This window comes from Salmo salar, chromosome 01 (assembly GCF_965601325.2).
Source record: "Salmo salar chromosome 01, fSalSal1, whole genome shotgun sequence".
Classification (NCBI taxonomy): domain Eukaryota; kingdom Metazoa; phylum Chordata; class Actinopteri; order Salmoniformes; family Salmonidae; genus Salmo; species Salmo salar.
In genome coordinates this window covers 126,490,552-126,515,000 of record NC_138291.1, presented here as the reverse complement: position 1 = coordinate 126,515,000, position 24,449 = coordinate 126,490,552, and the positions used below count along the sequence as shown (strand labels likewise).

At 48.1% G+C, this 24,449-nt stretch overlaps 1 protein-coding gene across 6 annotated transcripts in view; it reads left to right on the top strand.

Annotated features, from left to right (window-relative positions):
* Positions 1-24,449, top strand: part of LOC106591006 (jumonji domain-containing protein 1C) — a 258,958-nt gene that overhangs the window by 114,699 nt on the left and 119,810 nt on the right. For all 6 annotated transcript variants that reach the window (XM_045687409.2, XM_045687423.2, XM_045687397.2 and 3 more), the window contains 2 exons: positions 2,738-5,928; positions 10,287-10,488. In XM_045687409.2, coding sequence (XP_045543365.2) covers positions 2,738-5,928; positions 10,287-10,488 — 3,393 coding nt within the window. The remainder of the gene's footprint in view (positions 1-2,737; positions 5,929-10,286; positions 10,489-24,449) is intronic.

Sequence of the window (24,449 nt, the reverse complement as noted above, 5' to 3'; positions counted from 1 at the left end):
GGCCACCAGCTGCATTAAGTACTGCAGTACATCTCCTCCTCATGAACTGCACCAGATTTGCCAGTACTTGCTGTGAGATGTTACCCCACTCTTCCACCAAGGCACTTGCCAGTTCCCGGACATTTCTGGGGGGAATGGCCCCAGCCCTCACCCTCCGATCCAACAGGTCCCAGACGTGCTCAATGGGATTGAGATCCGGGCTCTTCGCTGGCCATGGCAGAACACTGACATTCCTGTCTTGCAGCACAGAACGAGCAGTATGGCTGGTGACATTGTCATGCCGCAGGGTGATGTCAGAATGAGCCTGCAGGAAGGGTACCGCATGAGGGAGGAGGATGTCTTCCCTGTAACACACAGCGTTGAGATTGCCTGCAATGACAACAAGCTCAGTCCGATGATGCTGTGACACACCACCCCAGACCATGACGGACCCTCCTCCTCCAAATCGATCCCGCTCCAGAGTACAGGCCTCTGTGTAACGCGAATCCGACCATCACCCCTGGTGAGACAAAACCGCGACTCGTCAATGAAGAGCACTTTTTGCCAGTCCTGTCTGGTCAAGCAACTTTGTTGCCGGTGATACCTCAGTCCAGCCTCTCTCAGCCTATTGCAGACAGTCTGAGCACTGACGGAGGGATTGTGCGTTGTTGGTGTAACTCGGGCAGTTGTTGTTGCCATCCTGTACCTGTCCCACAGTTGTGATGTTCGCATGTACCGATCCTGTGCAGGTGTTTGTTTTACGTGGTTTGCCACTGCAATGACGATCAGATGTCCGTCCTGTCTCCCTGTAGCGCTGTCTTAGGCGTCTCACAGTACGGACATTGCAATTTATTGCCCTGGCCACATCTGTAGTCCTCATGCCTCCTTGCAGCATGGCTAAGGCACGTTCACGTTCATGCAGATGAGCAGGGATACTGGGCATCTTTCTTTTGGTGTTTTTCCAGAGTCAGTAGAAAGGCCTCTTTAGTGTCCTACGTTTTCATAACTGTGACCTTAATTGCCTACCGTTTTGTAAGCTGTTAGTGTCTTAACTACCGTTCCACAGGTGCATGTTCATTAATTATTTATGGTTCATTGAACAAGCAATGGAAACAGTGTTTAAACCCTTTACAATGAAGATCTGTGAAGTTATTTGGATTTTTACGAATTATCTTTGAAAGACAGGGTCTTGAAAAAGGGACGTTTTTTTGTTGTTGCTGAGTTTATGACCTAGGAATAAGTATTTGACCCCTCTGCAAAACATGACTTAGTACTTGGTGGCATAACCCTTGTTGGCAATCACAGAGGTCAGACGTTTCTTGTAGTTGGCCACCAGGTTTGCCCACATCTCAGGAGGGATTTTGTCCCACTCCTCTTTGCAGATCTTCTCCAAGTCATTAAGGTTTCGAGGCTGACGTTTGGCAACTCGAACCTTCAGCTCCCTCCACAGATTTTCTATGGGATTAAGGTCTGGTGACTGGCTAGGCCACTCCAGGACCTTAATGTGCTTCTTCTTGAGCCACTCCTTTGTTGCCTTGGCCGTGTGTTTTGGGTCATTGTCATGCTGGAATACCCATCCACGACCCATTTTCAATGCCCTGGCTGAGGCAAGGAGGTTCTCACCCAAGATTTGACGGTACATGGCCCCGTCCATCGTCCCTTTGATGCGGTGAAGTTGTCCTGTCCCCTTAGTAGAAAAACATCCCCAAAGCATAATGTTTCCACCTCCGTGTTTGACGGTGGGGATGGTGTTCTTGGGGTCATAGGCAGCATTCCTCCTCCTCCAAACACGGCGAGTTGAGTTGATGCCAAAGAGCTCCATTTTGGTCTCATCTGATCACAACACTTTCGCCCAGTTGTCCTCTGAATCATTCAGATGTTCATTGGCAAACTTCAGACGGGCATATATATGTGCTTTCTTGAGCAGGGGGACCTTGCGGGTGCTGCAGGATTTCAGTCCTTCACGGCATAGTGTGTTACCAATTGTTTTCTTGGTGACTATGGTCCCAGCTGCCTTGAGATCATTGACAAGATCCTCCCGTGTAGTTCTGGGCTGATTCCTCACCGTTTTCATTGTCATTGCAACTCCACGAGGTGAGATCTTGCATGGAGCCCCAGGCCGAGGGAGATTGACAGTTATTTTGTTTCTTCCATTTGCGAATAATCGCACCAGCTGTCACCTTCTCACCAAGCTGCTTGGCGATGGTCTTGTAGCCCATTCCAGCCTTGTGTAGGTCTACAATCTTGTCCCTGACATCCTTGGAGAGCTCTTTGGTCTTGGCCATGGTGGAGAGTTTGGAATCTGATTGATTGATTGCTTCTGTGGACAGGTGTCTTTTATACAGGTAACGAGCTGAGATTAGGAGCACTCCCTTTAAGAGTGTGCTCCTAATCTCAGCTCGTTACCTGTATAAAAGACACCTGGGAGCCAGAAATCTTTCTGATTGAGAGGGGGTCAAATATTTATTTCCCTCATTAAAATGCAAATAATTTATAACATTTTTGACATGTGTTTTTCTGGATTCTTTTGTTGTTATTCTGTCTCTCACTGTTCAAATAAACCTACCATTAAAATTATAGACTGATCATTTCTTTGTTAGTGGGCAAACGTACAAAATCAGCAGGGGATCAAATACTTTTTTCCCCTCACTGTAGTGCACTACTTTAGACCAGAGCTCTGTCTGGGAATAGTGTGCCATTTGAGACGTAGCCTGTGACTACCTGTCTGTAGTTGAATGTTATTTCTTTCTTTCCTCAGGGATTTGAAGGGTTTTGTGGACCCCATTAGAACCATCACTCTGGCCCATCTGAAGCAGGAGCAGGACTGTAGCAGAACCCCGACCGGGAAGGACAGTCACTTGCACCACCTTTACCTGGAGGCCCATAATAAACAACAGCAACAGAGGATGGTCCAGCAGCAGGAAGCAGGGCAGATGGACCGGGCCAGTAAGTATAAGGAGGAGAACAGACGGATCCTCCAGGAGAGCATTGAGGTGGCCCCCTTCACCGCTAAGATCCGCTTCAGTGAGACCGACAGGGAGCCTAATCCCTACCCCCGGATCCCCTCCCTGCCCCACCCCTACCCCCGGATCCCCTCGCTCCCCTCCCTCCCCCACCGCCTCCATCAGGAGAAGGAAACGGAGCGCCCTGCAGTAGACCTGTATCAGTTCAAACAGCAGGCCGCGTCCCAGCACAGTCTCCCCCCAAGTAACTACTTCACTACCCTGTCCAACAGTGTGGTCAACGAGCCGCCGCGTCTCTACCCCTCTAAAGAGCTCAACTCATACTTTGAGAAGGTGAGCACGGCGCAGGACTCGGCAGCAGCCTCTAGTCTCTCTCTGGGAGGAGGGTCAGCGTTCAGCTCCAAGTCCCTGTCCAAACCCCCTCCTCTCATCAAACACCAGGCTGATGGGGAGGGTCTGCTAGGGAAGAAGATATCTGAGCAGCTGAGGTATCGTCTCAGTACCATAGTCAGCCCTGTTAGTCCAGACCTCTCCCCTTCCTCCAGTCAGACCCAGAGCCAGACCCAGACCCAGAGCCTCTGTCAGACCCAGAGTTGGACCCAGAGCCTCTGTCAGACCCAGAGCCAGAGCCACTGTCAGACCCAGAGCCCCTGTCGGACCCAGAGCCAGACCCTAGCCCAGCTAAGGTCTATGCCAGCACTGCACCGCGCCCCTGTGTTCCACCCTCCTATCCAGCACACACTGGACAGGAAGGAGGCGGGCTACGGCCGTTTGTCTCCACCCACCCTGACCCCCATCCAGCCAGTCAGCTCGGCCGGTAAAGTGTCTGAGCGGCAGAAACCGCCCACCCTTCTGCCCGAGCTACGGGAGGTCAGCGCCGTGTGTAAGGGCGGGGCAGCGATGACCTCATCCGAGGTGTGGCGAGCCGGCGACTCTCAGAGCCACGACAAGCTGGGATGGCATTCTGAGAGGAGCCCCGGCAGGAAGCCTGGGGCCACAACGGCATCTGTTATCGTCCGTCCCTCTACGTGTATAAAGTACGACGGCTCGCCAGGCGCCAAGACCTCTTCCTCGGCCAAGGACTCTCTGACGGGGAGGATGTTCCCAGGCAGCAGGCCTCAGACAGTCTGTCTGAAACTGGCCTATGAGAGAGACAGGGAGTCTGGAGGGAATGTAATCCTGCCAAACACTAACTTGGAGGAGGCTGTTTGCGTGCAGCAGTACAATAACAATTTTATGAGAGTGTCCCAGTCTCAGGGAACCTTTCCAGTCTCTGTCTCGGCTGCTGCCAACTCTGTGTGCAATAGGACTAGTGATGTGACTAGGGCAGTCTCCAACATGGCACCCTACGGTGTGCTGAGTAGAAGACAGGAGAGAACCTACTGTGGGCCCAACACCTCCAGCGCTAACAGGACAGAGATCTGTGGCCCTCGGGGCAGGACCCTCCACTCAGGGCCTGGGTTAGGGCCAAGGGCTGAGCTCCAGCAACAGCAGGGGGGCTCCTCTAGGACCTCATCCCCCAACCTGCACCCCGGGTCCAGCCCCAGCCTGGCCAGCAGCACCCAGGCCTCTCCCAACCCCGGGTCCAGCCCCATCCTGGCCAGCAGCACCCAGGCCTCTCCCAACCCCAGCCAGTCCTACTATGGGAGCTTTATCCACCTGAAGAAGCACAAGGCAGCGTTGGCAGCAGCCCAGCAGTCCAGAGGCCCTAGCAGCAGCTCCAGAAGTCCAGAGGCCCTAGCAGCAGCAGCAGCCCAGCAGTCCCGAGGTCCTAGCAACAGCTCCAGAAGTCCAGAGGCCCTAGCAGCAGCAGCCCAGCAGTCCAGAGGTCCTAGCAACAGCTCCAGTGGTAGTGGTCTTGAGAGCCTGATTGAGCCATCTAACAGTAAAGCTCTTCACATCTCCCCTCCACCTCCCCTTGCCTCGGCCTCAGCCCAGGACCACAGAACCACAGCAAGCCCAGGACCACATCAAGCAGGAGCTAGCCCCAGCCCTTGCCCCCTCCCCAATGGCCAGCCAGCCCAGATGAACCAGAGCCAATCTCAACCCAACTGCCACAAGCTGAAGAAGGCCTGGCTCACCAGACACTCAGAGGAGGACAGGAACATAAACACTATGATTAAAACAGAGGAGGCTGATAAGTCTGTTACCACCTCTGTGAGCCCCTCTGTGTCGAAGGCTGTTACCACCTCTGTGAGCCCCTCTGTGTCGAAGACTGTTACCACCTCTGTGTCGAAGGCTGTTACCACCACTGTGAGCCCCTCTGTGTCGAAGTCTGTTACCACCTCTGTGAGCCCCTCTGTGTCGAAGTCTGTTACCACCGCTGTGAGCCCCTCTGTGTCGAAGGCTGTTACCACCACTGTGTCGAAGGCTGTTACCACCGCTGTGAGCCCCTCTGTGTCGAAGGCTGTTACCACCGCTGTGAGCCCCTCTGTGTCGAAGGGTGTTACCACCGCTGTGAGCCCCTCTGTGTCGAAGGCTGTTACCACCACTGTGAGCCCCTCTGTGTCGAAGGCTGTTACCACCACTGTGAGCCCCTCTGTGTCGAAGGCTGTTACCACCTCTGTGAGCCCCTCTGTGTCGAAGGCTGTTACCACCTCTGTGAGCCCCTCTGTGTCTGAGATGGAAATGATCAAGCCTTGCACTGTCACTCTGATTGCCTCTACCTCCAGTGACGTGGAGATGAAGATAGAGGAGGTCAAAGGTCAGGAGGACAAGATGGCCGCCGAGGACAGGAATACGCGGCGTGGGAGCAAGAGGGTGTACGACCACGATTCGGCCTCAGAGAGCGGCGAGGACTCTGACGCCAGCGAGAGCAGCAAGCAGGAGCAGAGGGCTAAGAGGCAGCCCAAACCCACCTACAAGAAGAAACAGAACGACATGCAGAGGAGGAAAGGAGAGGGAGAGAGAGACGAGGAGGAGCTGAAACCCAACGGGATCTTTAGGAGCGCCAGGGAGAAGACCAAGCTGAAACAGTCCAGCAACAGTAAGTCAAGCATTAAAGGGACATTTCAAAATGTTTCAACTTCATATTCATCCACTCCAGCACCACCCCAACATTATCATATCATCTCCAGAACCACCCCAACATTACCATATCTACTCCAGCACCACCCCAACATTACCATATCATCTCCAGCACCACCCCAACATTACCATATCAGCTCCAGCACCACCCCAACATTACCATATCAGCACCAGCACCACCCCAACATTACCATACCCTCTCCAGCACCACCCCAACATTACCATATCTACTCCAGCACCACCCCAACATTACCATATCAGCTCCAGCACCACCCCAACATTACCATACCCGCTCCAGCACCACCCCAACATTATCATATCAGTTCCAGCACCACCCCAACATTACCATATCTACTCCAGCACCACCCCAACAATACCATATCTACTCCAGCACCACCCCAACATTACCATATCTACTCCAGCACCACCCTAACATTACCATATCTTCTCCAGCACCACCCCAACAATACCATATCTACTCCAGCACCACCCCAACATTACCATATCCACTCCAGAACCACCCCAACATTACCATATCTACTCCAGCACCACCCCCAACATTACCATATCATCTCCAGCACCACCCCAACATTACCATATCATCTCCAGCACCACCCCAACATTACCATATCATCTCCAGCACCACCCCAACATTACCATATCAGCACCAGCACCACCCCAACATTACCATATCCACTCCAGAACCACCCCAACATTACCATATCTACTCCAGCACCACCCCAACATTACCATATCATCTCCAGCACCACCCCAACATTACCATATCATCTCCAGCACCATCCCAACATTACCATATCATCTCCAGCACCACCCCAACATTACCATACCCGCTCCAGCACCACCCCAACATTATCATATCAGTTCCAGCACCACCCCAACATTACCATATCTTCTCCAGCACCACCCCAACAATACCATATCTACTCCAGCACCACCCCAACATTACCATATCTGCTCCAGCACCACCCCAACATTACCATATCAGCTCCAGTACCACCCCAACATTACCATATCAGCTCCAGCACCACCCCAACATTACCATATCATCTCCAGCACCACCCCAACATTACCATATCATCTCCAGCACCACCCCAACATTACCATATCAGCACCAGCACCACCCCAACATTACCATATCCACTCCAGAACCACCCCAACATTACCATATCTACTCCAGCACCACCCCAACATTACCATATCATCTCCAGCACCACCCCAACATTACCATATCATCTCCAGCACCACCCCAACATTACCATATCTACTCCAGCACCACCCCAACATTACCATACCCGCTCCAGCACCACCCCAACATTATCATATCAGTTCCAGCACCACCCCAACATTACCATATCTTCTCCAGCACCACCCCAACAATACCATATCTACTCCAGCACCACCCCAACATTACCATATCTGCTCCAGCACCACCCCAACATTACCATATCAGCTCCAGCACCACCCCAACATTACCATATCAGCTCCAGCACCACCCCAACATTACCAAATCAGCTCCAGCACCACCCCAACATTACCAAATCAGCTCCAGCACCACCCCAACATTACCATATCAGCTCCAGCACCACCCCAACATTACCATATCAGCTCCAGCACCACCCCAACATTACCATACCAGCTCCAGCACCACCCCAACACTACAATATCAATCAATACCAGCACCACCCCAACATTACCATATCAGTACCAGCACCACCCCAACATTACCATATCCACTTCTGCACCACATTAACATGTGAAAATGGTGCGTTTCTGTTTTGTAGAAAGAAGATAGAGGAAGATAATTGTTTTCAGAGAATTGGTCACAATTGGTCAAATTACATGATGCACACCGATGATGTCATTGGGAACACTTCCTCTGTTTTACTGCAAAACATAGAAACGCACCATTTTCACACGTGTTGACGTTGGGATGGTGCTGGACATGATGAATGTAAAGTTGGTGTGTTTCTATGTAAATGTATGTAAAGTTTCCCTTTAATAACGCACGCATGCAGACACACAGACACGCGTACCTCTCAAATAAATATGATTTCAATTTCTAATAGCATTCTAACAAGGTCAACTCAGTCTCTCAGCTCATCATAGGTTAGCTGGCCTTATTATATATGCCATGTTATTATGATGAGTGTTTCTGTTTCTTACACAGCGTGGATATGAGCTGGCTGATGTTGTTTTTGGTTCCTAAAGGGGAGAGGCATATACTCTGTTTGGAACATGAGATTATCTGACATTGCGCCAACTAAACTGTCCTTCTGGACGTTATTTGTTGAAGTTTGTTCGTTTTCCTATTTTCCTGAATCACAAACCAATTAGTTATTCTTAAATTTGCTTGAGCAATGTTCTCTTGACAATCGTGTAGCATTCTTAAGGAAGCTTGGTGTTTCCAATAGTGACTTCCTCTCCCCGGATGCCCGTACCTTGACTGAGTCCTAGTTGCGGGACGCGGGGATTGATTGGGACTTTGGTCAGAGCAAATGTCTTGTCTGCCTGGCTATGGTGCATACGGTAGCTGCCCACGCACAACCCAACTCCTCTGCGCTCTGTTGCCGGTTGCGACAGGGTACTCGAAGGGAGAGGTTCGATGGGTACTCCCGGCCGCCTGAGCGTGCCTCACTCAGGCACCGCTTGCCTCTCTTTCCAGACTTTGTCGATGAAGGGTCTGGTCCCACCTCAGTGATCTGGTCGTATGTGGACTTTCGAGACCAGGCTAGCTAAACAAGATCTGCACAGCGTGCTAGCCAGGTTGGCTAACTCGCCGACGCGAGCTAGCTACTACTAGCTATTCGTGCCTCCCCACGTTGGAGTTGATGCGGTAGCTCTCTAGTTTAGTACATGTAGCGTTAAGGCTCTTGGTTATTAGTAAAGGACCGTGCTACGGTCTAAGAGGCTAGCTAACCTAGCTTACACTAAAAAGCTTCCAGCTATAGAACTTTTTATGGATCTGAGGACTCATGCCAAATATTTTCAGTCTCCTGAGGGGGAATAGGCTTTTGTCGTGCCCTCTTCACAGCTGTCTTGGTGTGTTTGGAACATGATAGTTTGTTGGTGATGTGGACACCAATAAACTTCAAGCTCTCAACCTGTTCCACTACAGCCCAGTTGATGAGAATGGGGGCGTGCTCGGTCCTCCTTTTCCTGTATTCCACAGTCATCTCTTTTGTCTTGATCACGTTGAGGGAGAGGTTGTTGTCCTGGCACCACACGGCCAGGTCTCTGACCTCCTCCCTATAGGCTGTTTCATCGTTGTTGGTGATCAGGCCTACCACTGTTGTGTCATCAGCAAACTTAATGATGAAGTTGGAGTCATGCCTGGCCATGCAGTCATGGTTGAACAGGGAGTACAGGAGGAGACTGAGCACGCACCCCTGAGGGGCCCCCGTGTTGAGGATCAGCTTGGCGGATGTGTTGTTACCTACCCTTACAACCTGGGGGCAGCCCGTCAGGAAGTCCACGATCCACATACTTTTGTGAGGTTGTATCGCTTGGATGTCACTGCTCCCAGTCTAGTGCACAGTGTGTTTACAGCTGGGACAGGACAGGGTCGTTATGCAGAGCTCATTCTGGGTGGTCAGCCATGGCCCGTTTCCTTTAGTATCCGCTTGGTCCGGCTTGGGGCGGGATTCTTGTTCCCCTTAGTCCCCATAGTGTTGTACTGACTGAAAGGGAACAGAACGTTATGACTTACTACTGTTCCCTGAAGGAGGGAAACCGGGTACAACACCTGCGTCGCCTGGTTCTGGGCTCGGTGAAGAGCGGTACTGAATTGACGGAATGAATCCAAGCCGCAAGATTCTCACCTGTGGAAGACGGGGCTTTCAGAGAGGCGCGGATTTCATTGGCCTTCTCAGGCGTGATTTTAGTTCTTCGTTCAAAGTGGCTAGAGTGTGACTCCCCATAGTTGTACCACGTGTCCCTCCTTCAGGGAACTGTAGTTATAGTCACAACGTTATGTTTTTCTGATCGTCTTTATATCCATAATGAGTTGTAAATTGAATTGACCTCAACTCTGGTGTAGAGAAATAAATAAGACCTCTAGCTACAGTACATAGGGCTGCTTACATCCTCTTCACCTTATTTATGTCCCCATCCGGTACCAGATGGGATCCCCCGCTCTGTGCTGAAGGACTGATCATGTCTCTGTATTAGATATCATAGTAACCGTCTCTCTGTCCCCATCCGGTACCAGATGGTATCCTCCGCTCTGTGCTGAAGGACTGATCATGTCTCTGTATTAGATATCATAGTAACCGTCTCTCATTCCCCATCCGGTACCAGATGGGATCCCCCGCTCTGTGCTGAAGGACTGGAGGAAGGTGAAGAAGCTGAAGCAGACGGGGGAGTCGTTCCTGCAGGACGACTCGTGCTCCGAGATTGGACCCAACCTGCAGAAGTGTCGGGAGTGTCGTGTTGTCCGCAGCAAGAAGGGGGAGCAGCCTGCTCATTCCCCTGTCTTCTGCCGTTTCTACTACTTCCGCCGGTGAGTCTGATTGGCTGATTCAGTCTCGTTTTGTCTGGTGTCTGATTAGCTGGTCCGCTGGTATTTGATTGGCTGCTCTGTCTCCCGGCTAGTGTCTAATTGGCTGCTTTGCTCGGCTGGTCCACGTTGCCGCCACATGGTTGCCAGAGATTATTTAGGTCATTGTATATGTTCTCCAACAATTTATCTGTTATTGTCTGTCAGTGAACCCTTCCTCAGTCAGTCCATCTGTTATTGTCTGTCAGTGAACCCTTCCTCAGTCAGTCCATCTGTTATTGTCTGTCAGTGAACCCTTCCTCAGTCAGTCCATCTGTTATTGTCTGTCAGTGAACCCTTCCTCAGTCAGTCAGTCCATCTGTTATTGTCTGTTAGTAAACCCTTCCTCAGTCAGTCAGTCCATCTGTTATTGTCTGTCAGTGAACCCTTCCTCAGTCAGTCCATCTGTTATTGTCTGTTAGTGAACCCTTCCTCAGTCAGTCAGTCCATCTGTTATTGTCTGTTAGTGAACCCTTCCTCAGTCAGTCAGTCCATCTGTTATTGTCTGTCAGTGAACCCTTCCTCAGTCAGTCAGTCCATCTGTTATTGTCCGTCACTGAACCCTTCTTCAGTCAGTCCATCTGTTATTGTCTGTCAGTGAACCCTTCCTCAGTCAGTCAGTCCATATGTTATTGTCTGTTAGTGAACCCTTCCTCAGTCAGTCCATCTGTTATTGACTGTCAGTGAACCCTTCCTCAGTCAGTCCATCTGTTATTGTCTGTCAGTGAACCCTTCCTCAGTCAGTCAGTCCATCTGTTATTGTCTGTCAGTGAACCCTTCCTCAGTCAGTCAGTCCATCTGTTATTGTCTGTTAGTGAACCCTTCCTCAGTCAGTCCATCTGTTATTGTCTGTCAGTGAACCCTTCCTCAGTAAAGTCCATCTGTTATTGTCTGTCAGTGAACCCTTCCTCAGTCAGTCAGTCCATCTGTTATTGTCTGTCAGTGAACCCTTCCTCAGTCAGTCCATCTGTTATTGTCTGTTAGTGAACCCTTCCTCAGTCAGTCAGTCCATCTGTTATTGTCTGTCAGTGAACCCTTCCTCAGTCAGTCAGTCCATCTGTTATTGTCTGTCAGTGAACCCTTCCTCAGTCAGTCAGTCCATCTGTTATTGTCTGTTAGTGAACCCTTCCTCAGTCAGTCCATCTGTTATTGTCTGTCAGTGAACCCTTCCTCAGTCAGTCCATCTGTTATTGTCTGTTAGTGAACCCTTCCTCAGTCAGTCAGTCCATCTGTTATTGTCTGTTAGTGAACCCTTCCTCAGTCAGTCAGTCCATCTGTTATTGTCTGTTAGTGAACCCTTCCTCAGTCAGTCAGTCCATCTGTTATTGTCTGTCAGTGAACCCTTCCTCAGTCAGTCCATCTGTTATTGTCTGTTAGTGAACCCTTCCTCAGTCAGTCAGTCCATCTGTTATTGTCTGTCAGTGAACCCTTCCTCAGTCAGTCAGTCCATCTGTTATTGTCTGTCATTGAACCCTTCCTCAGTCAGTCCATCTGTTATTGTCTGTTAGTGAACCCTTCCTCAGTCAGTCCATCTGTTATTGTCTGTCAGTGAACCCTTCCTCAGTCAGTCCATCTGTTATTGTCTGTTAGTGAACCCTTCCTCAGTCAGTCAGTCCATCTGTTATTGTCTGTCAGTGAACCCTTCCTCAGTCAGTCCATCTGTTATTGTCTGTCAGTGAACCCTTCCTCAGTCAGTCCATCTGTTATTGTCTGTTAGTGAACCCTTCCTCAGTCAGTCCATCTGTTATTGTCTGTCAGTGAACCCTTCCTCAGTCAGTCCATCTGTTATTGTCTGTCAGTGAACCCTTCCTCAGTCAGTCAGTCCATCTGTTATTGTCTGTCAGTGAACCCTTCCTCAGTCAGTCAGTCCATCTGTTATTGTCTGTCAGTGAACCCTTCCTCAGTCAGTCCATCTGTTATTGTCTGTCAGTGAACCCTTCCTCAGTCAGTCAGTCCATCTGTTATTGTCTGTCAGTGAACCCTTCCTCAGTCAGTCCATCTGTTATTGTCTGTTAGTGAACCCTTCCTCAGTCAGTCAGTCCATCTGTTATTGTCTGTCAGTGAACCCTTCCTCAGTCAGTCAGTCCATCTGTTATTGTCTGTCAGTGAACCCTTCCTCAGTCAGTCAGTCCATCTGTTATTGTCTGTCAGTGAACCCTTCCTCAGTCAGTCCATCTGTTATTGTCTGTCAGTGAACCCTTCCTCAGTCAGTCAGTCCATCTGTTATTGTCTGTCAGTGAACCCTTCCTCAGTCAGTCCATCTGTTATTGTCTGTTAGTGAACCCTTCCTCAGTCAGTCAGTCCATCTGTTATTGTCTGTCAGTGAACCCTTCCTCAGTCAGTCAGTCCATCTGTTATTGTCTGTCAGTGAACCCTTCCTCAGTCAGTCCATCTGTTATTGTCTGTTAGTGAACCCTTCCTCAGTCAGTCAGTCCATCTGTTATTGTCTGTCAGTGAACCCTTCCTCAGTCAGTCAGTCCATCTGTTATTGTCTGTCAGTGAACCCTTCCTCAGTCAGTCAGTCCATCTGTTATTGTCTGTCAGTGAACCCTTCCTCAGTCAGTCCATCTGTTATTGTCTGTTAGTGAACCCTTCCTCAGTCAGTCAGTCCATCTGTTATTGTCTGTTAGTGAACCCTTCCTCAGTCAGTCAGTCCATCTGTTATTGTCTGTTAGTGAACCCTTCCTCAGTCAGTCAGTCCATCTGTTATTGTCTGTCAGTGAACCCTTCCTCAGTCAGTCCATCTGTTATTGTCTGTTAGTGAACCCTTCCTCAGTCAGTCAGTCCATCTGTTATTGTCTGTCAGTGAACCCTTCCTCAGTCAGTCAGTCCATCTGTTATTGTCTGTCATTGAACCCTTCCTCAGTCAGTCCATCTGTTATTGTCTGTTAGTGAACCCTTCCTCAGTCAGTCCATCTGTTATTGTCTGTCAGTGAACCCTTCCTCAGTCAGTCCATCTGTTATTGTCTGTTAGTGAACCCTTCCTCAGTCAGTCAGTCCATCTGTTATTGTCTGTCAGTGAACCCTTCCTCAGTCAGTCCATCTGTTATTGTCTGTCAGTGAACCCTTCCTCAGTCAGTCCATCTGTTATTGTCTGTTAGTGAACCCTTCCTCAGTCAGTCCATCTGTTATTGTCTGTCAGTGAACCCTTCCTCAGTCAGTCCATCTGTTATTGTCTGTCAGTGAACCCTTCCTCAGTCAGTCAGTCCATCTGTTATTGTCTGTCAGTGAACCCTTCCTCAGTCAGTCAGTCCATCTGTTATTGTCTGTCAGTGAACCCTTCCTCAGTCAGTCCATCTGTTATTGTCTGTCAGTGAACCCTTCCTCAGTCAGTCAGTCCATCTGTTATTGTCTGTCAGTGAACCCTTCCTCAGTCAGTCCATCTGTTATTGTCTGTTAGTGAACCCTTCCTCAGTCAGTCAGTCCATCTGTTATTGTCTGTCAGTGAACCCTTCCTCAGTCAGTCAGTCCATCTGTTATTGTCTGTCAGTGAACCCTTCCTCAGTCAGTCAGTCCATCTGTTATTGTCTGTCAGTGAACCCTTCCTCAGTCAGTCCATCTGTTATTGTCTGTCAGTGAACCCTTCCTCAGTCAGTCAGTCCATCTGTTATTGTCTGTCAGTGAACCCTTCCTCAGTCAGTCCATCTGTTATTGTCTGTTAGTGAACCCTTCCTCAGTCAGTCAGTCCATCTGTTATTGTCTGTCAGTGAACCCTTCCTCAGTCAGTCAGTCCATCTGTTATTGTCTGTCAGTGAACCCTTCCTCAGTCAGTCCATCTGTTATTGTCTGTTAGTGAACCCTTCCTCAGTCAGTCAGTCCATCTGTTATTGTCTGTCAGTGAACCCTTCCTCAGTCAGTCAGTCCATCTGTTATTGTCTGTCAGTGAACCCTTCCTCAGTCAGTCAGTCCATCTGTTATTGTCTGTCAGTGAACCCTTCCTCAGTCAGTCAGTCCATCTGTTCTTGTCTGTCAGTGAACCCTTCCTCAGTCAGTCAGTCCATCTGTTCTTGTCTGTTAGTGAACCCTTCCTCAATCAGTCAGTCCATCTGTTATTGTCTGTCAGTGAACCCTTCCTCAGTCAGTCAGTCCATGTTATTGTCTGTCAGTGAACCCTTCCTCAGTCAGTCCATCTGTTATTGTCTGTTAGTGAACCCTTCCTCAGTCAGTCAGTCCATCTGTTATTGTCTGTCAGTGAACCCTTCCTCAGTCAGTCCATCTGTTATTGACTGTCAGTGAACCCTTCCTCAGTCAGTCAGTCCATCTGTTATTGTCTGTCAGTGAACCCTTCCTCAGTCAGTCCATCTGTTATTGTCTGTCAGTGAACCCTTCCTCAGTCAGTGCATCTGTTATTGACTGTCAGTGAACCCTTCCTCAGTCAGTCAGTCCATCTGTTATTGTCTGTCAGTGAACCCTTCCTCAGTCAGTCCATCTGTTATTGTCTGTCAGTGAACCCTTCCTCAGTCAGTGCATCTGTTATTGACTGTCAGTGAACCCTTCCTCAGTCAGTCAGTCCATCTGTTATTGTCTGTCAGTGAACCCTTCCTCAGTCAGTCCATCTGTTATTGTCTGTCAGTGAACCCTTCCTCAGTCAGTCCATCTGTTATTGTCTGTTAGTGAACCCTTCCTCAGTCAGTCAGTCCATCTGTTATTGTCTGTTAGTGAACCCTTCCTCAGTCAGTCAGTCCATCTGTTATTGTCTGTTAGTGAACCCTTCCTCAGCCAGTCCATCTGTTATTGTCTGTCAGTGAACCCTTCCTCAGTCAGTCCATCTGTTATTGTCTGTTAGTGAACCCTTCCTCAGTCAGTCAGTCCATCTGTTATTGTCTGTTAGTGAACCCTTCCTCAGTCAGTCAGTCCATCTGTTATTGTCTGTTAGTGAACCCTTCCTCAGTCAGTCCATCTGTTATTGTCTGTAAGTGAACCCTTCCTCAGTCAGTCCATCTGTTATTGACTGTCAGTGAACCCTTCCTCAGTCAGTCAGTCCATCTGTTATTGTCTGTCAGTGAACCCTTCCTCAGTCAGTCAGTCCATCTGTTATTGTCTGTTAGTGAACCCTTCCTCAGTCAGTCAGTCCATCTGTTATTGTCTGTCAGTGAACCCTTCCTCAGTCAGTCAGTCCATCTGTTATTGTCTGTCAGTGAACCCTTCCTCAGTCAGTCCATCTGTTATTGTCTGTCAGTGAACCCTTCCTCAGTCAGTCAGTCCATCTGTTATTGTCTGTCAGTGAACCCTTCCTCAGTCAGTCAGTCCATCTGTTCTTGTCTGTTAGTGAACCCTTCCTCAGTCAGTCAGTCCATCTGTTATTGTCTGTCAGTGAACCCTTCCTCAGTCAGTCAGTCCATCTGTTCTTGTCTGTCAGTGAACCCTTCCTCAGTCAGTCAGTCCATCTGTTATTGTCTGTTAGTGAACCCTTCCTCAGTCATTCCATCTGTTATTGTCTGTTAGTGAACCCTTCCTCAGTCAGTGCATCTGTTATTGACTGTCAGTGAACCCTTCCTCAGTCAGTCAGTCCATCTGTTATTGTCTGTTAGTGAACCCTTCCTCAGTCATTCCATCTGTTATTGTCTGTTAGTGAACCCTTCCTCAGTCAGTGCATCTGTTATTGTCTGTCAGTGAACCCTTCCTCAGTCAGTCAGTCCATCTGTTCTTGTCTGTCAGTGAACCCTTCCTCAGTCAGTCAGTCCATCTGTTCTTGTCTGTCAGTGAACCCTTCCTCAGTCAGTCCATCTGTTATTGTCTGTCAGTGAACCCTTCCTCAGTCAGTCCATCTGTTATTGTCTGTTAGTGAACCCTTCCTCAGTCAGTCAGTCCATCTGTTATTGTCTGTTAGTGAACCCTTCCTCAGTCAGTCAGTCCATCTGTTATTGTCTGTCAGTGAACCCTTCCTCAGTCAGTCAGTCCATGTTATTGTCTGTTAGTGAACCCTTCCTCAGTCAGTCCATCTGTTATTGTCTGTTAGTGAACCCTTCCTCAATCAGTCCATCTGTTATTGTCTGTTAGTGAACCCTTCCTCAGTCAGTCCATCTGTTATTGACTGTCAGTGAACCCTTCCTCAGTCAGTCAGTCCATCTGTTATTGTCTGTCAGTGAACCCTTCCTCAGTCAGTCAGTCCATCTGTTATTGTCTGTTAGTGAACCCTTCCTCAGTCAGTCCATCTGTTATTGTCTGTCAGTGAACCCTTCCTCAGTCAGTCCATCTGTTATTGTCTGTTAGTGAACCCTTCCTCAGTCAGTCAGTCCATCTGTTATTGTCTGTCAGTGAACCCTTCCTCAGTCAGTCAGTCCATCTGTTATTGTCTGTCAGTGAACCCTTCCTCAGTCAGTCAGTTCATCTGTTATTGTCTGTTAGTGAACCCTTCCTCAGTCAGTCCATCTGTTATTGTCTGTCAGTGAACCCTTCCTCAGTCAGTCAGTCCATCTCTTATTGTCTGTTAGTGAACCCTTCCTTAGTCAGTCAGTCCATCTGTTATTGTCTGTCAGTGAACCCTTCCTCAGTCAGTCAGTCCATCTGTTATTGTCTGTTAGTGAACCCTTCCTCAATCAGTCCATCTGTTATTGTCTGTCAGTGAACCCTTCCTCAGTCAGTCCATCTGTTATTGTCTGTTAGTGAACCCTTCCTCAGTCAGTCCATCTGTTATTGTCTGTCAGTGAACCCTTCCTCAGTCAGTCCATCTGTTATTGTCTGTCAGTGAACCCTTCCTCAGTCAGTCAGTCCATCTGTTATTGTCTGTCAGTGAACCCTTCCTCAATCAGTCAGTCCATCTGTTATTGTCTGTCAGTGAACCCTTCCTCAGTCAGTCAGTCCATCTGTTATTGTCTGTCAGTGAACCCTTCCTCAGTCAGTCAGTCCATCTGTTATTGACTGTCAGTGAACCCTTCCTCAGTCAGTCAGTTCATCTGTTATTGACTGTCAGTGAACCCTTCCTCAGTCAGTCAGTCCATCTGTTATTGTCTGTTAGTGAACCCTTCCTCAGTCAGTCCATCTGTTATTGTCTGTTAGTGAACCCTTCCTCAGTCAGTCAGTCCATCTGTTATTGTCTGTCAGTGAACCCTTCCTCAGTCAGTCAGTCCATCTGTTATTGTCTGTCAGTGAACCCTTCCTCAGTCAGTCAGTCCATCTGTTATTGTCTGTTAGTGAACCCTTCCTCAGTCAGTCAGTCCATCTGTTATTGACTGTCAGTGAACCCTTCCTCATTCAGTCCATCTGTTATTGTCTGTTAGTGAACCCTTCCTCAGTCAGTCCATCTGTTATTGTCTGTCAGTGAACCCTTCCTCAGTCAGTCCATCTGTTATTGTCTGTTAGTGAACCCTTCCTCAGTCAGTCAGTCCATCTGTTATTGTCTGTCAGTGAACCCTTCCTCAGTCAGTCAGTCCATCTGTTATTGTCTGTCAGTGAACCCTTCCTCAGTCAGTCAGTTCATCTGTTATTGACTGTCAGTGAACCCTTCCTCAGTCAGTCAGTCCATCTGTTATTGTCTGTTAGTGAACCCTTACTCAGTCAGTCAGTCCATCTGTTATTGTCTGTCAGTGAACCCTTCCTCAGTCAGTCAGTCCATCTGTTATTCTCTGTCAGTGAACCCTTCCTCAGTCAGTCAGTCCATCTGTTATTGTCTGTCAGTGAACCCTTCCTCAGTCAGTCAGTTCATCTGTTATTGACTGTCAGTGAACCCTTCCTCAGTCAGTCAGTCCATCTGTTATTGTCTGTCAGTGAACCCTTCCTCAGTCAGTCAGTCCATCTGTTATTCTCTGTCAGTGAACCCTTCCTCAGTCAGTCAGTCCATCTGTTATTGTCTGTCAGTGAACCCTTCCTCAGTCAGTCAGTCCATCTGTTATTGTCTGTCAGTGAACCCTTCCTCAGTCAGTCCATCTGTTATTGTCTGTTAGTGAACCCTTCCTCAGTCAGTCCATCTGTTATTGTCTGTCAGTGAACCCTTCCTCAGTCAGTCCATCTGTTATTGTCTGTCAGTGAACCCTTCCTCAGTCAGTCAGTCCATCTGTTATTGTCTGTTAGTGAACCCTTCCTCAGTTATTCAGTCCATCTGTTATTGTCTGTCAGTGAACCCTTCCTCAGTAAGTCAGTCAGTCCATCTGTTATTGTCTGTCAGTGAACCCTTCCTCAGTCAGTCCATCTGTTATTGTCTGTTAGTGAACCCTTCCTCAGTCAGTCAGTCAGTCCATCTGTTATTGTCTGTCAGTGAACCCTTCCTCAGTCAGTCCATCTGTTATTGTCTGTCAGTGAACCCTTCCTCAGTCATTCAGTCCATCTGTTATTGTCTGTCAGAGAACCCTTCCTCAGTCAGTCAGTCCATCTGTTATTGTCTGTCAGTGAACCCTTCCTCAGTCAGTCCATCTGTTATTGTCTGTTAGTGAACCCTTCCTCAGTCAGTCAGTCCATCTGTTATTGTCTGTCAGTGAACCCTTCCTCAGTCAGTCAGTCCATCTGTTATTGTCTGTCAGTGAACCCTTCCTCAGTCAGTCAGTCCATCTGTTATTGTCTGTCAGTGAACCCTTCCTCAGTCAGTCCATCTGTTATTGTCTGTTAGTGAACCCTTCCTCAGTCAGTCAGTCAGTCCATCTGTTATTGTCTGTCAGTGAACCCTTCCTCAGTCAGTCAGTCAGTCCATCTGTTATTGTCTGTCAGTGAACCCTTCCTCAGTCAGTCAGTCCATCTGTTATTGACTGTCAGTGAACCCTTCCTCAGTCAGTCAGTTCATCTGTTATTGACTGTCAGTGAACCCTTCCTCAGTCAGTCAGTCCATCTGTTATTGTCTGTCACTGAACCCTTCCTCAGTCAGTCCATCTGTTATTGTCTGTTAGTGAACCCTTCCTCAGTCAGTCAGTCCATCTGTTATTGTCTGTTAGTGAACCCTTCCTCAGTCAGTCCATCTGTTATTGTCTGTTAGTGAACCCTTCCTCAGTCAGTCAGTTCATCTGTTATTGACTGTCAGTGAACCCTTCCTCAGTCAGTCAGTTCATCTGTTATTGACTGTCAGTGAACCCTTCCTCAGTCAGTCAGTCCATCTGTTATTGTCTGTCAGTGAACCCTTCCTCAGTCAGTCCATCTGTTATTGTCTGTTAGTGAACCCTTCCTCAGTCAGTCCATCTGTTATTGTCTGTCAGTGAACCCTTCCTCAGTCAGTCAGTCCATCTGTTATTGTCTGTCAGTGAACCCTTCCTCAGTAATTCAGTCCATCTGTTATTGTCTGTTAGTGAACCCTTCCTCAGTCAGTCCATCTGTTATTGTCTGTCAGTGAACCCTTCCTCAGTCAGTCAGTCCATCTGTTATTGTCTGTCAGTGAACCCTTCCTCAGTCAGTCAGTCCATCTGTTATTGTCTGTCAGTGAACCCTTCCTCAGTCAGTCAGTCCATCTGTTATTGTCTGTCAGTGAACCCTTCCTCAGTCAGTCCATCTGTTATTGTCTGTTAGTGAACCCTTCCTCAGTCAGTCCATCTGTTATTGTCTGTCAGTGAACCCTTCCTCAGTCAGTCAGTCCATCTGTTATTGTCTGTCAGTGAACCCTTCCTCAGTCAGTCAGTCCATCTGTTATTGTCTGTCAGTGAACCCTTCCTCAGTCAGTCCATCTGTTCTTGTCTGTTAGTGAACCCTTCCTCAGTCAGTCAGTCCATCTGTTATTGTCTGTTAGTGAACCCTTCCTCAGTCAGTCCATCTGTTATTGTCTGTCAGTGAACCCTTCCTCAGTCAGTCCATCTGTTCTTGTCTGTTAGTGAACCCTTCCTCAGTCAGTCAGTCCATCTGTTATTGTCTGTCAGTGAACCCTTCCTCAGTCAGTCAGTCCATCTGTTATTGTCTGTTAGTGAACCCTTCCTCAGTCAGTCCATCTGTTATTGTCTGTCAGTGAACCCTTCCTCAGTCATTCAGTCCATCTGTTATTGTCTGTCAGTGAACCCTTCCTCAGTCAGTCAGTCCATCTGTTATTGTCTGTCAGTGAACCCTTCCTCAGTCAGTCCATCTGTTATTGTCTGTCAGTGAACCCTTCCTCAGTCAGTCAGTCCATCTGTTATTGTCTGTCAGTGAACCCTTCCTCAGTCAGTCCATCTGTTATTGTCTGTCAGTGAACCCTTCCTCAGTCAGTCCATCTGTTATTGTCTGTCAGTGAACCCTTCCTCAGTCAGTCAGTCCATCTGTTATTGTCTGTCAGTGAACCCTTCCTCAGTCAGTCCATCTGTTATTGTCTGTCAGTGAACCCTTCCTCAGTCAGTCAGTCCATGTTATTGTCTGTTAGTGAACCCTTCCTCAGTCAGTCCATCTGTTATTGTCTGTTAGTGAACCCTTCCTCAGTCAGTCCATCTGTTATTGTCTGTTAGTGAACCCTTCCTCAGTCAGTCAGTCCATCTGTTATTGTCTGTCAGTGAACCCTTCCTCAGTCAGTCCATCTGTTATTGTCTGTTAGTGAACCCTTCCTCAGTCAGTCAGTCAGTCCATCTGTTATTGTCTGTCAGTGAACCCTTCCTCAGTCAGTCAGTCCATCTGTTATTGTCTGTCAGTGAACCCTTCCTCAGTCAGTCAGTCCATCTGTTATTGTCTGTTAGTGAACCCTTCCTCAGTCAGTCAGTTCATCTGTTATTGTCTGTCACTGAACCCTTCCTCAGTCAGTCCATCTGTTATTGTCTGTTAGTGAACCCTTCCTCAGTCAGTCCATCTGTTATTGTCTGTTAGTGAACCCTTCCTCAGTCAGTCAGTCCATCTGTTATTGTCTGTCAGTGAACCCTTCCTCAGTCAGTCAGTCCATCTGTTATTGTCTGTTAGTGAACCCTTCCTCAGTCAGTCAGTCCATCTGTTATTGACTGTCAGTGAACCCTTCCTCAGTCAGTCCATCTGTTATTGTCTGTTAGTGAACCCTTCCTCAGTCAGTCCATCTGTTATTGTCTGTCAGTGAACCCTTCCTCAGTCAGTCAGTCCATCTGTTATTGTCTGTCAGTGAACCCTTCCTCAGTCAGTCAGTCCATCTGTTATTGTCTGTCAGTGAACCCTTCCTCAGTCAGTCAGTCCATCTGTTATTGTCTGTCAGTGAACCCTTCCTCAGTCAGTCAGTCCATCTGTTATTGTCTGTCAGTGAACCCTTCCTCAGTCAGTCCATCTGTTCTTGTCTGTTAGTGAACCCTTCCTCAGTCAGTCAGTCCATCTGTTATTGTCTGTTAGTGAACACTTCCTCAGTCAGTCAGTCCATCTGTTATTGTCTGTCAGTGAACCCTTCCTCAGTCAGTCCATCTGTTATTGTCTGTCAGTGAACCCTTCCTCAGTCAGTCAGTCCATGTTATTGTCTGTTAGTGAACCCTTCCTCAGTCAGTCCATCTGTTATTGTCTGTTAGTGAATCCTTCCTCAGTCAGTCCATCTGTTATTGACTGTCAGTGAACCCTTCCTCAGTCAGTCAGTCCATCTGTTATTGTCTGTCAGTGAACCCTTCCTCAGTCAGTCAGTCCATCTGTTATTGTCTGTCAGTGAACCCTTCCTCAGTCCATCTGTTATTGTCTGTCACTGAACCCTTCCTCAGTCAGTCCATCTGTTATTGTCTGTCAGTGAACCCTTCCTCAGTCAGTCCATCTGTTATTGTCTGTTAGTGAACCCTTCCTCAGTCAGTCAGTCAGTCCATCTGTTATTGTCTGTCAGTGAACCCTTCCTCAGTCAGTCAGTCCATCTGTTATTGTCTGTCAGTGAACCCTTCCTCAGTCAGTCAGTCCATCTGTTATTGTCTGTCAGTGAACCCTTCCTCAGTCAGTCAGTTCATCTGTTATTGTCTGTCACTGAACCCTTCCTCAGTCAGTCAGTCCATCTGTTATTGTCTGTTAGTGAACCCTTCCTCAGTCAGTCAGTTCATCTGTTAGTGAACCCTTCCTCAGTCAGTCAGTCCATCTGTTATTGACTGTCAGTGAACCCTTCCTCAGTCAGTCAGTCCATCTGTTATTGTCTGTTAGTGAACCCTTCCTCAGTCAGTCAGTCCATCTGTTATTGTCTTTCAGTGAACCCTTCCTCAGTCAGTCAGTCCATCTGTTATTGTCTTTCAGTGAACCCTTCCTCAGTCAGTCAGTCCATCTGTTATTGTCTGTCAGTGAACCCTTCCTCAGTCAGTCAGTCCATCTGTTATTGTCTGTCAGTGAACCCTTCCTCAGTCAGTCAGTCCATCTGTTATTGTCTGTCAGTGAACCCTTCCTCAGTCAGTCAGTCCATCTGTTATTGTCTGTCAGTGAACCCTTCCTCAGTCAGTCAGTCCATCTGTTATTGTCTGTCAGTGAACCCTTCCTCAGTCAGTCCATCTGTTATTGTCTGTTAGTGAACCCTTCCTCAGTCAATCCATCTGTTATTGTCTGTCAGTGAACCCTTCCTCAGTCAGTCCATCTGTTATTGTCTGTCAGTGAACCCTTCCTCAGTCAGTCAGTCCATCTGTTATTGTCTGTCAGTGAACCCTTCCTCAGTCAGTCCATCTGTTATTGTCTGTCAGTGAACCCTTCCTCAGTCAGTCAGTCCATGTTATTGTCTGTTAGTGAACCCTTCCTCAGTCAGTCCATCTGTTATTGTCTGTTAGTGAACCCTTCCTCAGTCAGTCAGTCCATCTGTTATTGTCTGTCAGTGATCCCTTCCTCAGTCAGTCAGTTCATCTGTTAGTGAACCCTTCCTCAGTCAGTCAGTCCATCTGTTATTGACTGTCAGTGAACCCTTCCTCAGTCAGTCAGTCCATCTGTTATTGTCTGTTAGTGAACCCTTCCTCAGTCAGTCAGTCCATCTGTTATTGTCTTTCAGTGAACCCTTCCTCAGTCAGTCAGTCCATCTGTTATTGTCTTTCAGTGAACCCTTCCTCAGTCAGTCAGTCCATCTGTTATTGTCTGTCAGTGAACCCTTCCTCAGTCAGTCAGTCCATCTGTTATTGTCTGTCAGTGAACCCTTCCTCAGTCAGTCAGTCCATCTGTTATTGTCTGTCAGTGAACCCTTCCTCAGTCAGTCAGTCCATCTGTTATTGTCTGTCAGTGAACCCTTCCTCAGTCAGTCCATCTGTTATTGTCTGTTAGTGAACCCTTCCTCAGTCAATCCATCTGTTATTGTCTGTCAGTGAACCCTTCCTCAGTCAGTCCATCTGTTATTGTCTGTCAGTGAACCCTTCCTCAGTCAGTCAGTCCATCTGTTATTGTCTGTCAGTGAACCCTTCCTCAGTCAGTCCATCTGTTATTGTCTGTCAGTGAACCCTTCCTCAGTCAGTCAGTCCATGTTATTGTCTGTTAGTGAACCCTTCCTCAGTCAGTCCATCTGTTATTGTCTGTTAGTGAACCCTTCCTCAGTCAGTCAGTCCATCTGTTATTGTCTGTCAGTGATCCCTTCCTCAGTCAGTCAGTCCATCTGTTATTGTCTGTTAGTGAACCCTTCCTCAGTCAGTCCATCTGTTATTGTCTGTCAGTGAACCCTTCCTCAGTCAGTCCATCTGTTATTGTCTGTCAGTGAACCCTTCCTCAGTCAGTCAGTCCATCTGTTATTGTCTGTTAGTGAACCCTTCCTCAGTCAGTCAGTCCATCTGTTATTGTCTGTCAGTGATCCCTTCCTCAGTCAGTCAGTCCATCTGTTATTGTCTGTTAGTGAACCCTTCCTCAGTCAGTCCATCTGTTATTGTCTATCAGTGAACCCTTCCTCAGTCAGTCCATCTGTTATTGTCTGTTAGTGAACCCTTCCTCAGTCAGTCCATCTGTAATTGTCTGTCAGTGAACCCTTCCTCAGTCAGTCAGTCCATCTGTTATTGTCTGTCAGTGAACCCTTCCTCAGTCAGTCCATCTGTTATTGTCTGTTAGTGAACCCTTCCTCAGTCAATCCATCTGTTATTGTCTGTCAGTGAACCCTTCCTCAGTCAGTCCATCTGTTATTGTCTGTCAGTGAACCCTTCCTCAGTCATTCAGTCCATCTGTTATTGTCTGTCAGTGAACCC